The 13,122-nt window shown below is 42.8% G+C and overlaps 1 protein-coding gene across 2 annotated transcripts in view; it reads left to right on the forward strand.

The window, feature by feature from the left end:
* LRMDA (leucine rich melanocyte differentiation associated) overlaps window positions 1-13,122 on the forward strand; it is a 1,119,714-nt gene that overhangs the window by 874,027 nt on the left and 232,565 nt on the right. For both annotated transcript variants that reach the window (XM_049697257.1, XM_049697258.1), the window contains one exon: window positions 1,259-1,343. In XM_049697257.1, the coding sequence (XP_049553214.1) occupies window positions 1,259-1,343 (85 nt within the window). The remainder of the gene's footprint in view (window positions 1-1,258; window positions 1,344-13,122) is intronic.

A 13,122-nucleotide genomic window follows, 5' to 3' on the forward strand; every position in this document is an offset into this window, starting at 1 on the left:
GTCTCTACCTTAGGGACAGAGCTTCTGCTTTTGTGGCATTCAGAACTCTTTCTGTAAGTCTCCACTGAAAGCTGCTTAATCAAACATCTCAAATGTCAGAAACGGGGTTTAAAGGGTTTTTCTAGCAAGTAGGTCTAATCTCCTACTTAGTTTTGATTCCTATAATGTCGATAATCTCTTTGGAGAAAAGGCCTCCTCCTACCAGGGCAAATATATCCCATAGAATGTATTTCCTTTTCCAGAAAGAAAAATGTAGCATTAATGAAATTTACTTTTTCATGAAGCTTGGAAAGGTTGTAAGCTTAGGATTTTGATCCTAGCAGATGTTCTTTTTTGGATATTAAAAAAAAAAAAAGTAGTGTTTGATTCAGAAGTCTCAGTAAGAATTGCAGTGGTGGTGCTTCGTACTCCACGCAGCCACACTCAGAATGTGACATACTGGTCATTAGCTCTGAGTGACACCTGACTCTCCGGCTGTGGTCCTTTCCTCCTGCCTTAGCCCCCATGGATGTAGTGTTAGGGAAAGAGAGTTAGTAGCCTGCGTCACACTATATAGAATCGAATGGTTAAAGAGCCTTGTGTACAGTTAAAAAAAAGCATCTTCGTAGATAGATTTCAGAATATTTTCTTTTAGACTTTGAAATGGCAAAGTTTTGTCGACGACCACTGTATTTCAAATTTCAGATGGGTTTTTCAGTGCTATTGTAAAATGTAGCCAGAACCCCAGTTGCAGGGTCTGCAATGGTTTGTATCCTTCTCTAGGGTCACTTCATGCTGCCAGGCCTTTTGTCTTCAGCTTCCCATTATCTCCATGCCACTGGGTCCAGTAAACCAGGCTTGTTTGTCCCATCCACCCTGGGGGCAAAGCTCAGCCTCTTCACTGGTTTCCATAGAAATCTCCGCACAGTGAACATTCGATCCGTGGGAAGTATTGGTAGGAGGCCTGTGGCAGAAATCGAAGTCTGCATCATTTCCTGCCTTCAACTTCTCCTTGCCTCCTCCTCCTTGAAGTTCAGCACAGTAAACAAACCATCCCCTTGTGTCAGAGCCCTTCCACCTGTACCAAGTCCCCTGGAAGCTTGGTAATCGACCCTACACTTAGCAGAATATTATCTCAACACAGACAACTCTTGCTCCCTAAGAAGAGTCTTGGTCCATAATATTTTCTCCAAACCCAGATCCCGAGGAGACAAGTTGGGTAAATGAAGGTATTTAGTGTTTGGTGTGGCTTCATGTTGGTGTGGTTTTTCTCACGCAGGCCTCTGGTGACAGCGTTGCCGCCTCTCCGAAGAGCCGCTACACACCCCTGCCTTCTGCTTCCAGGGAACTCACCAGTCACCGAGGTAGGAACCCTGCTTTTTATTGCTCTCAGTGGCTGCAGGGAGGGACACCGGCCTGTGCGGAGCTCGGGGCTCATTACTGCTGTCTCGGCACTTTGGAAGGAACACAGTGCTTTTCAAGTCCTTGATGAGAAAACCATACCTGTCAAGCCTAGTGATTTTCACTCATATTCAACAGAATTTAGTGGCAGTCTATTGGGAAGGCAAATAAGTCTATGGTGGAATATAATTTTGTGATACTTTTTCTTTAAACAAAGAGATTATCGTACTTAAAAATTACTAAGGAGGTCATTTCCTCCAGGGAAAGTGATGGAGAGAAATTAGGAAACTCACTAATATTTGTAAAAGTGTCACTGTTTGGGAGTATAATAGCTGAAATCTGTAATTTCGAAATGAATGAACTCTACGTTACAGCTAAAAGGAATTCCCGTTTGCCTAGTAACATTAAGGCGAATCAATATGCAGTTTTCCCTGAATTCTCTGATCCTTGAAACTTTAATTTGGCTTACCCAGTTCTTCCAAAGCCTTGAATTCCTATTGCCATCTCTAAAGTCTGCAAGGAATATAATTTAAACATGCTTTATCCCTAACCTGGCTGCTCAGGCCAAGGACTATGTGACCAGCTTTGTTGGAATTAGTTAGGACAGGAAGAGGCCATGTGATGTAACTTGTTTACCCCATTTTATTCTGGTTATGACCACAGTCATGTTTCGTAATTGTGAATCTACCTTCCAAGGATAAGTAAGAACAGGCTAAGATTGAGGGCATTACATACTTTAAACATTGCTTCTCCAAGCAGGAAATTATCCTTGTACATGCAGGGGACACTGAATAAGGCCTCTTCCAGCTTTGTCATCCAAGCTGCACAGCAGGATGAGTGGGTCGGAGCCAAGTCTGTAGAGATTATCAGAAAGTAGAGCTGGCCCTCTAAGGAAGACATGGAGGTTTCAGGCAAATGGCACACTTATATTCTGCAGGAAACGGTCCACAGAGTAATGCAGGATTCCAGGTGTCTGTGACTTGGACCTGTGTTGTCTGTTTGATGTCTGGGCCCAGTGGAACTTTTCTACATTTAAATATGTGTTGGTTCAATTAGGGTTCAACTGTGATTCCATTCAGTAAGTGTCAAACTTGTGAAAGTCAATTTTGCTCAAAGTCAGGTAGAATAAATAGCTTCCGACATGTTATATTTTGAGGGGTGTGAACAGATCTCTTCTGCTGAATGTCCTTATGAAGGTTGTGAGTATATCCCTTTAGAGACTGTTTTACTGGGTGGCGGGGGGTGGCGGGGATTCCTCTAGGCAAACAATAATACGCTCTCTAGAAGGAATAACAAATTAAGCCTAGCATCATATTCTCATAGATGGTCTCTTGCATTTGAATAAGGGTAGTTTTAACTGTGTAGCCCGTTGACTACATGAGTAGGAACTGAAGTCTCGGAGCCCTCAAGCCTACTTGAGTTGATCTGGCCACGAAATTGAGATTTCACAGCAGGAGGACCCCATAGTGATAGTCATCAGTAATAGGGCAAAGGTCATCTGTCGTCGTAACAGTAAAATAAAGAATCTGAACCTTGAAGAAATGGAATATAAAACAATAGTTTTGAAGATATTTTGGTTAATATTTGGAATATGGAAAAATACCTAACATGGTTAGAGTGAAAATAGGCCCCCTTGAATGATATCAGAGCCCAACATCAATAGGGAAAACATTATTTAAAGGGAGCCAAGAGCAGCTGTCTTGAATTTCCTGAGTAATTAATACACATTTAATGCATTTGAGGCATTAGTTGCCTGATCTGTGCTAAGTACTTGGATGTTGAAAAGAGCAAGACAGCGTCATGAAACGACGGCCAGGTCTTTGGACTTATGTTCATGAGGAGACCAGTAAAGACAGAACCAAAGAAGCTCATTAGGCTGAATTATTATTGGACTGATGTGCGTGGGGAAAATATGTGACTGATATATTTCACCTTGGCATGAATCATGCAGTGACAAATGAGGAAAGCCATAGTTTGCAGCATCCAGAAAGAAACCACTTAATGCCATCTTGGTTTATTTTGTATTTAAGTGAAAGAAATTATTCTAAATTTCTGATTCCATAAATCACCAAACTTTTTGAGTGTCGTTTGTTAATATTTTCATGGCAACAGCCTACAAACATTTATCCAGAGAGGTACTTCCACGTTGTGAAGGCAAATGACACCAATTCTTTCCCAGGTGAAATCCTCCATGATGTTTGAAAGTTGGTCTATAAAGTCCTAAGTGGAAATTCTATTTGTAAATAATTTTTGGTTCATTCGGTTCCCAATCTCTTTTCATTCCGCACCAACGACTACACAAACTGTGGGCAGTAGTTCATGTGCAAATTGCTATTTTTCTATACTTGCCATCTTCCCTTTGCTTGTCCTTTTATGTAACTTCCAATGTCGAGTATGATAGGCCAGAGATTCATGTCCTAAGGACTGTAGATTCAAATGCAAAGGAAGTCTGGGCCCAGAATAATGATCAGGAGACAGGGGACTCTATTTTTCCATCTGTAACGTGTAGATAATCTAAACCTCATGGGGACAGTAATGCCCAGTACTTTGTTCTTCCTGCATGAAATTTTTACTGATCTTACCTGTATTGAATTTTTCCCCTAGTTGAGGTACTTACAATATTTGTTTCTCTCTCCTTAGTGCCATTGCTCATATTCTGCTTTGTATGACAGGGGTCAGGACTATGTATGTCTTGAACTCCTCATGAATGAAAGCTCCCTGAGGGGCAGTACAGATTCTAACTCTCCTTCCCTTTCACATCATTAACTCCTACTCATTCGTCAGGTATCAGCTTCAGTACAACAGCTCCAAAGAAGATTCCTCTGATCTCACCCTGTCCATTTGCTTTAGGTCAGTTTTCCCTTTTCAGGGACTGTCTTCCCAGATGGCAGCTCTTGGCGGTGGGGCGGAGGGGGGGCGGTTGGTGTGGGGTAGGGGGTGGAGGTGCTGATGTCTGTTTACTCGCCACTATTTTCGCAGTGCCTGGCACAGGGCCTCCTACTTAATCAGCGATCAATAAATATTTGTTCAGTAAATGATGAGTGATAGAAACCCAGGGGAAAGTCAGTGACTTAGGTACCTCTTGTTGGTATCTAAGTACCCCTGTTGCATGTAAATTGCGAGGTAACTAGATTGCATCTGAGGAAGGAAACCCATCTGCCTTTGGGGGTGATCACATACTGAAGGGAGCGGCCTGTCTTGTGGACGTCAGACCTCAACTCTGTTGCTTTCAGAAACCCACACACACCATCTTGGATTGGAGCTGTATCTATTGGTTCATTGCCAGAAGGCATTTAGCCGTATTGCACAACTTCCAAGTAGATAGTTATTTTAATGTCAGAGTTTTCAAACGCTGGTGTTTTGATGATGGAAAGGACTAGGATGAATTAAAGCAACTCATGGAATTATTTTACTAGAACAGAAGTTCTCAAAGAAGGGGATGGAAGTTCAGTAAGATGCAGGTTGTGGTAAAGATAGGGTTTTAGAATGGTCCGCTTAAAGTCTCTCTGAGAATTCTCCTCTAGGTCTGAGCATGTCTTCAGAATATGGGGAATATGGGGCTATGTCAGTGATTCCAACTGCTACCCAGTGATAGTCTGCATACATACTACCTCCTCAGTGGGTAGCCACATTATGAGGAATGTTGAAACGTTTATCACAGAAATGGATATACCCCTGCATGCCACTCTATCTGGTAGCTGTTAGAAGCAGAATTTGCATCTTTATAGACCATTGTGTCTTTTGGGAAAACATTTCTATTTAGAGCATAGACCATAAATAAACCCAATAAGGTGGAGAGGGTAAATGTTAGTTTTCCCATTTAACAGAGGAAGACACCCCCAACAATTGCTAGGGGAGCTGAATCACTCAGCAACAGAGGCAAGGAAGAAGCATCCAAGCTCTGTGTCCTAGATTCCCAGGCCACCCCAGACATTTGTCCTTTACACAGGACACATAAAGCAATCCGCTGCCTGGGGTGCTAAGGCTGTGGTAAAGTACAGCGTCCTTGCCAACTTCTGTCAAAAGAGTTGCCTGTTACTCCCCTCCCTCCACCCTTTTTAAAAAATTACAAATCTATACATTCAGGAGCAGAGATAGTTTGAAAAACCAAAGGGAAAAATGCTATGGTATCAACCTGAATTCAGACAGGGAAAATTGAATGCACACCATTCAAATTATGAAGGGCTTTAATGTAAGGAATGAGAGGCTTACACATACAGGAAAGGACTGACAGGGAAGGTGTCACCCAGAGTCTCACCTCTGTGACCGGTGATTCTCAAGAGCTGCTGAAGATTCTGTGCATCTCAGGAATACTTGGGAATCTCCTCCTGACTTTCTCGGTCTGCAGCACCAAGGCGGCGGTGATTCTCAAGAAGTTCTTCAAAGGTTAGGACTACCCACGCATTGCCCTGCCCCTCCTCTCTGGATTTCCACATCATACTCAGTGTCTCTCTTTGGCCCTCTCTAACCGAGAGCTATGCACACAGGGAATTTTGGGAAATGTAGTTTCTAGTTTCTCCTGTGAGCTGCAGAGAAAACCTCAGAAGGGGGTAGTGGTGATGCCCAATTAAAACAGCCAAGGGCTTCCCTGGTGGCGCAGTGGTTGAGAGTCCGCCTGCTGATGCAGGGGACACGGGTTCGTGCCCTGGTCCGGGAAGATCCCACATGCCGCGGAGCGGCTGGGCCCGTGAGCCATGGCCGCGGAGCCTGCGCATCTGGAGCCTGTGCTCTGCAACGGGAGAGGCCACAACAGTGAGAGGCCCGCATACTGCAAAAAAAACCCAAAAAACAGCCAAGCCGGCACATCTACCGTAATCCTACCTTGCCAACCGCTATCACGTTGAGGGTCCCATTCCAATTGTTTGCACGCACATTTTGCAAAGTAATTGCAAACCCAGTGAACATCCCTGAATTATTACTTTTTTTCCCCTGATGCTTATACAGTCTTGAAGATGTGCCATAGTTAACTTGTCAGATTAAGCATTGGACTTTAAAAGTATGAAAGAAAGAAAGCAAGAAACGGAGGGGAATCTGTTACGAAAAGCTGCTTGGAGATGATAATACCCCACTTCTATCCATCGTTGGCAATCTTGCCATTATTTTTATTGACACAGTCGTTAGAAGCTCGTCCTCTTCTCCAACCAGGGGCTTGGTCTGTTTGTTTTGGAAATTGATTGCTGGGACCATCACAGAGTGATTTACATAGCAACTTATCATAATTAGTTATTGTTTGCAGTTTCCTTAATGTGAGTTGCATTTTATGCTTAGCAATTGATTTTTCTGTATTTCTCCATGAAGCAGCTCAATGTGTGTCATCCAAAAAAGAAAAAAAAGGTGGAAGGAAAAACTGCTGGCGTTTTTTAGTTTTATTTTTTAAACAGTTTTAGCCTGAGATATCATAAAGTACCTTTTCTCAGAAGCCATAAATGCAGAGGGTTTTGCTTCAACTATTCAAATAAGCCAAAGTGAAATAAATCAGAGGAAAATTAAATGGATGTAGGTGAAGATGTGTCAATGTAGGCAGAGATGTTTGGGATGGGGAGATGTTGGCCAGAAAAACTGTACGCCAGCAAGCAGAATACTTCCGGGAGGGCACAAGATGGGGCTGCTTGATAACCAAACTTCATCACAATTTGTTTTAGGCTTATAGGATTTGGAAGCAATCTGTCTCTTTCAGACAATTTAAAAACCTTTTTCTATTTTTCATATTTGTACCATTTTGCTAATGTCAACCCACGGGGAATGTGAAAGCTTAAGTAGACTTGATCATTATAAACAAAATCCACGCAGAATAATAGCAAAGACTCAAGGAAAACAGGTGCATTTATCTGGGTTCTCTTACCAGTTCAGCATCAAGGAGTCTTTTTGCCTATTGCTTGTTGGTTCTCATTGACCATTTAAAGAGATGGAACAAGCAATCTGATGGTTATGGTGACTTTGCCTGGTAGGTCTCACCTAAGATCAGACCCATGACTCAGGCAGCCTGTTTGTTTGCTGCCTTCAGTCTTCCAGAATATTTTGATTAGTCTTTCAAGGGAGCTAACCATCACATGGTTTCTCATAAAATGTGACTGATTCATTGAAGGTTCATAGAAGTATGATGGATCCAACTCTCCTCTATGGAAAGTGTATTGAAAGCTGTGGAAAAAAAGAAAGAAACAAGGAGGTGGGTAGGGAGAGCAGGCGAGGGAGAAGGAGAGAAAAAGAGAGAGAGAAGAAAACAGAAAAAGAAAATCACATTGGCAATTGACAAGGAAGCCTTCTTTGCTGAGGCGGACACGGTTGGTCTGTGGGTCCTGCCAAGCAAGTACATGGCCTCGGCTGCCATCTCTCAGACTCCATGCTGTGGCTTTGCCCTGGCTGTGTGAGGAAAGAGTGTGTTGGTTCCCTGTGCAGAGCTATTATTAGCATTTTCTAATTATGTAAAATACTTTGATGACATTTTCAACAGAACCCCTCACTTTAGTTTTTTCTTCCCTTCATAATGCTTTCATGGGCTTAGAATCTTGGTGGAAGTCTCAGATGCTGAGAGATGCTAATGTTTCTTTTATTTAATCGAGGTGACTAGTGATTTGACAGTAGTGGTTGACAGGTTTATTTTATCTGTGTGGCAGCGGGAGTCTATTTTCAGTCTGTGCACTCTGTTCCTAAGTAAAAGGACTTTACTAAGTGCTGAATAAATTGTACCTTCCTTTGATTCTAGGCCTTGCTGAAATGGTTTAAAAACAGTAGTCTGGGTCATCAAATTCATTTCCCTGCTGCTTTGCAGGGTCAATAGCTTCACTCTGTGTGGAGCGGGGCTGGGTAGATTGGAATGGAGGGTGGTGTAGATTAAAACTTCCGCATATATATAGATAGATGTGCAAGTGTGCGCTCGCTGTCTGGGAAGCTGGCAGTGATGGAAGAGCAAGCCAAGTGGAATCTGAAGATGGATGAATCTGTTAGACTATTACCAGGACTGGCATGGACTTTAGCCAGGAACTTGAAGCAGCCTCCTTTAAGTGTGTGAAATCCATAGGGGTCCATTTCGTATCCTTTTTCTCCAAGGATGATTTTTCATTTGCAGTCTCTTCAATTGCTTTATTTCTAGTCTTTGGGCAGATCTGTGTGCACTCATAGGCACAGAGGGGCTGTGGAGTTGGTTCTTCCATTCCAGAGCAAAGCAAGGAGGGCAGAACGGAATCTGGCTGCACACCCCCAACAGCAATCAACCTTCCTTCTGTAGGACGAGAGATCGAAGGATAACCCTTGCCCCAACAGACAGACCAAATACAAAATAGTGATAAAAATATGTCCCTCTGTTTAAAAAAATAATGGAGGGTCCGGAATTGACAGGGTTGAAGATTCTAAATGTCCTGAAGTTTTAGAGACTTGAGCTGTTTCTTCTCCTTCCGTTGCAAGGGAAGAGCTGGGACATGGTCAAATATGTCTCCTGAGATGACAAGTATTGCCCTGAGCACTGTCATTCAAGGAGTCCTTCAGTATGTCTTTATCTTGTATCCACTGTGAACAAAGTATATGTTAGGGTTTGTGGAGAGCTCAGAAACAGAGAGCATGGAATCTGTCTTATAGTTTGATTGTGGAGATACCAAAAATGAAGCAATGCCAACCAAACAGATATTATATATTATATAATTAAGAGTTGCCTCACTTGGTAAAAGCCATGTAAATGCTAAAACTGCTTAGAAAAGAAGGGAATCAGTAAAGGCTAGAATAGTCAGGCATGGCTGTTTGGAGGGTATTGGCATTGAGCTTTGAAGGACAAGTAGGGCATGAGTTGGTGGATGGCAAAAGAAGGGCGCTCCAGAAAAAGGAAATGGGTAAAGAAAAGGTAAGAATAGTTAGAACTGACTGGAGGAAGGGGCCCAGTTTTGAAAAATTCAGAAATAAGTTTACTTGTAGAACAGATTTGTATTATGGCAGGCCTTGAACAGGCAGAAGCATCTAGATTGGATTTAAAGCTGTGCTATATGCTTATTAATCTGAAAGCAGTATGCAAGGGGATTGGAAGGAGAAGAGCCAGGACTTGAGGAGGCCACGTGGGATGGCCTTGAAGGGAGTGTGGTCCAGTTTTGGAAGCTTTGGATTTCGTGACACCAAGCTATGTGACTGCAGACTCTACTGCCTCCAAACAGCAGGTTTCAAGCAAAGGTAATTGAGGCAACAATTTGGTAACAGATGGGGAGGACAGCTGGGGCCAGGACACTGACAGTGGAGCAGGGGTGGGGGCGATTGTAAAGGGAACCTTACAGCCATGGTGGAGTTGTGGTTTGAGGTTGCTGATGGTTTGGTCTCAGGGTATCCCTGGCTCGGGTATCAGAGAAAATGGACAATCAATGCTTTTCCTCCCCATGTGATTCAGAGTCTTTCTGACGTTGGCTTTTGAAACCAAAATTTAGAGCCCAGCATCAATTAAGATAATGGTGAAGTAATCTAGCATTTGATGCTGAAGGATGGAGTAGCTGGTGAATAGGGGAAGAAATATGAGAACGGTTCTGTAACAAATGCAATTGGCTGACTTAATGACTGATTATAGTTAGAGGTAGAGGGTACCAGAGAACAGACAGCTGCGAGGAAGCTGGCCTGGTTCATGGGAAGCTGTAGTCTCTGCCTGTACCCCTTCTCACATTCCTCCTTGCAGGATTCTCCACTGCCACTCAGGCATGAGCTATAATCTGGCCTGTTAAATGGAAGACTGCTGGAATTAATGTAGTGGAGTTCGTGGCAACAGGAACAAACATATAAGAAGCAGGCAGGGAAGCCACAAAAATGTGTTCTCATTCGAGCCTTTGGCTCAAGATGAGCTACATTCTTTTAAAAACGAATAAGGGCTCAGGGTGTTTTATTCCTGAATCTTGGGTTTCTGGAAGGAGAGCTCTTTGAAAGCCAATGCTTTTGGTCTAGATTGTTCTGCTGGGAGCTCTGCCCAGCCTTAACTTCCTAGGCCCAGGTCTTCCCGCTCATTTGTTTCCCCTTCTCTTAGAGAAAACTTTACCCCTGCCCCAGGTTTTTCCTCATGTAGAGCTTTTACAACCTTTTTGGAACAAATAAACAAACATCTGGAATCGTGTGGTCCATTTAATTAAAAAGTTTGCGTTTGGCCAGAAATGGTAAAATCATGAAAAATGGCCTGTCGGTGAGCTCAAGAAGGCCAAACGATGACGTCGTTGGCTGCAAGTGGATTGAAACTGAGTGAGTGAACACCTGCTCGGTTCAGCCTTCTGTCCTCCTGTTCCCCCTTCCAGCCATTAATATTTACTGCTCTGGTTCTTCATCCGTCCTAATGCAATTCTTGGTTGAGGCTGGTCGGGGGACGGGGCTGTTACTTTTCCAATAACTTGGGGTTTGTCGGGATGTGTGTACTTTATGAAGGGTGTGGAATTGGGCTTTTTGACTTCTCAGTTCCCTTAATCAGAATTCCATATGCTTCAGGTCATTGCAGGGGCCTCTTTCTGTTTCTTCAATCAGTCAGCCGACCGTGGTTTTTTTTCAGACGCACTCTGGACTGGGAGGTTGTGGGAAATGCAAGGGAAGCTGTGGGCTCTGCCTTCAAGAAACCTATAGTCTAATTGGAGAAAGAAGGCCCTACACACACAGAAAGCAGAGGTCAGGCTAGATGCAAGAGTGCAGGAAAGGGAGAACGGAAGCATGGGGTTAGTGAGAACAGAAGTATGCGCAGGTGGCTTCCTATGAAGGTTAGTGAGAACGGAAGTATGGGGAGGTGGCCTCAGATGAAGATGAGAACTGAGTTGAAAGCAAATAGATGAAAGGAGAAAGCTGGGTTTATCTTATCTCACAGGAGCAGCCACTGCTAAGTTCTTTTTACTCAGGTGTAAAGAAAGGGCTTTACTCCCTCCATTCTCTGCTTCCAAATATCTAAGATCCCTTTCTCCAAGTCACCTCATAGAAACCTACAGACTGAGAGAAAAACATGTGCTTAATACAGAAACACAGTTTCACAATAAATCTTCCATCCCCTGCCTCTCCACTTATACAGTTCCGCCCAGTTGTTGCTCCTGTGTACTTTGAATATAAAAATTCTAAAGCCACCACTGGAGTGAAACCATTTATATAGGTGACAAACTTGGAGGAATCTTCCCTGGGCCGTTTCAGAGTGTGAAAGAGAACTTGGGGAGAGACCAAGTGGAGTTCTTGCTTAATTTCTGGCCATAATCTAGGTGAGGTACATGTGCGAAGGAACGTTATCGCAGGGGTTAGCCAGGATGATTCTGTTTTTCTGACGAGCTCCCTCAGCAGGGCCTGCCTGTGGTGAAGTAAAATATAAGTTCCATTTGCATATTAAGAGAAGAATGTTGAGAGTATTTGGCTTTGCAGAGTGTAGTGCTCTGATATGTCTTCCGCTTGAGAATTTAATCCCAGGATAAAGTCATTCTGAAAAAAAAGATGAGAAGTCTTTCTGTTGTTGTTGTACAGAATATGAAGGAAGTATCTAGGGAGCTGGAAATACAGTGGGTGCCATTTAGGTTGGATCTAAGGAAAGGATGAGTATTGTTGAACTCAGGTGTGGATTGGCAAGGGTGATTGGGAAACCACCATTCCCCAAGGCCTTTTACTGCTCATCTGTCTTTGAGAGTTGAATAGTGTAGCCTGGAGGAAGTGAAATGAAATTTATACAACTTTCAAATCCAATCAGGATTTGAAACACAGATCCAGGGTTCTCTTTGTCAATGCTAGTTCAGCTTTTTTTTTTTTTTTTTTTAATTAAATGAAACCAGGGTTTCACCTTGACCCCTCCGGACTTTTGCAAGCACAGACAGATACAAGACCATGTTGGAAAAACACTCCACTGTTGTCAGAGGAGTTCTTAGTCCTGGACTCTTTATTATTCTTGTGCATCTGTTTCTTTAAATACTCTCTGCAGAAGCATTAGCATGAAAATAAAGAGTATAGCAACTTGGAATTTTCCATTTGTAGCTTCCTTAGTCTGTGGGGTCAAAGTTCTATCCTCAGGGATGCTAATGCAAACTTTGTGTGCTGTTCCAGGGCAAATGTTTCTCAGCTAAAAGACAAGAGGGGGTGGGGAGCCAGGAAAATAATGCAATGCTAATTCCCAAACACAGACTGCCTGGAGATTCCAATTTAAATTGCTGCTCCCTTACCCCTCTTCCCACCCTCCCCCAAAGAAAAAAAATATCCTGTGTTGGAAGGACAGACATCTGTGTAAGAGCAATAAAACAGTCTTCCCTCTTGTGGATTAGCTCTTCATTCCTTTATTTATCTTGCTATACCTCATCAGTTTCTCCAAAATCAAGGAGAGTCAAAAAGGATAAGATGCAGTCCCTTTCTTTGTTTTTGATTAAAGAAACCCATAGAGCCATTCTCCCACACAATTTATTTTTTTCCTCAAGAGAGAGCTTTCCTCTTATGTCTAATTTCTCCCTTTCTTCATCTGCTTCCCTGGAATCTTTCTAGACCTTGCTTCATACAGTGTACAAATCAAAGACGTAAAGTCCCCTGGAGAACAGGTTAGTCAGGGCAGTGAGTGCTGGCATATCTGGGAGATTGTAAAGCATAAGAAGAATTAAAACAGCATAAGGAACATGTTCTACAGCCTCCTTTTCTTCTTCTGAATCCCTAGAAATTTGTTAATTAATTAAACAGATATCTAAGGAATATATACTTTATTCCAAGCACTGTTCTAAACATTAGGGATAGAGGGATGAATAAAACGGACAAAAATCTCTGCCTTCAGAGAGTTTACATTCTGGTAAGACAAAGGAT

This window comes from Orcinus orca, chromosome 14 (assembly GCF_937001465.1).
Source record: "Orcinus orca chromosome 14, mOrcOrc1.1, whole genome shotgun sequence".
NCBI classification, from domain to species: domain Eukaryota; kingdom Metazoa; phylum Chordata; class Mammalia; order Artiodactyla; family Delphinidae; genus Orcinus; species Orcinus orca.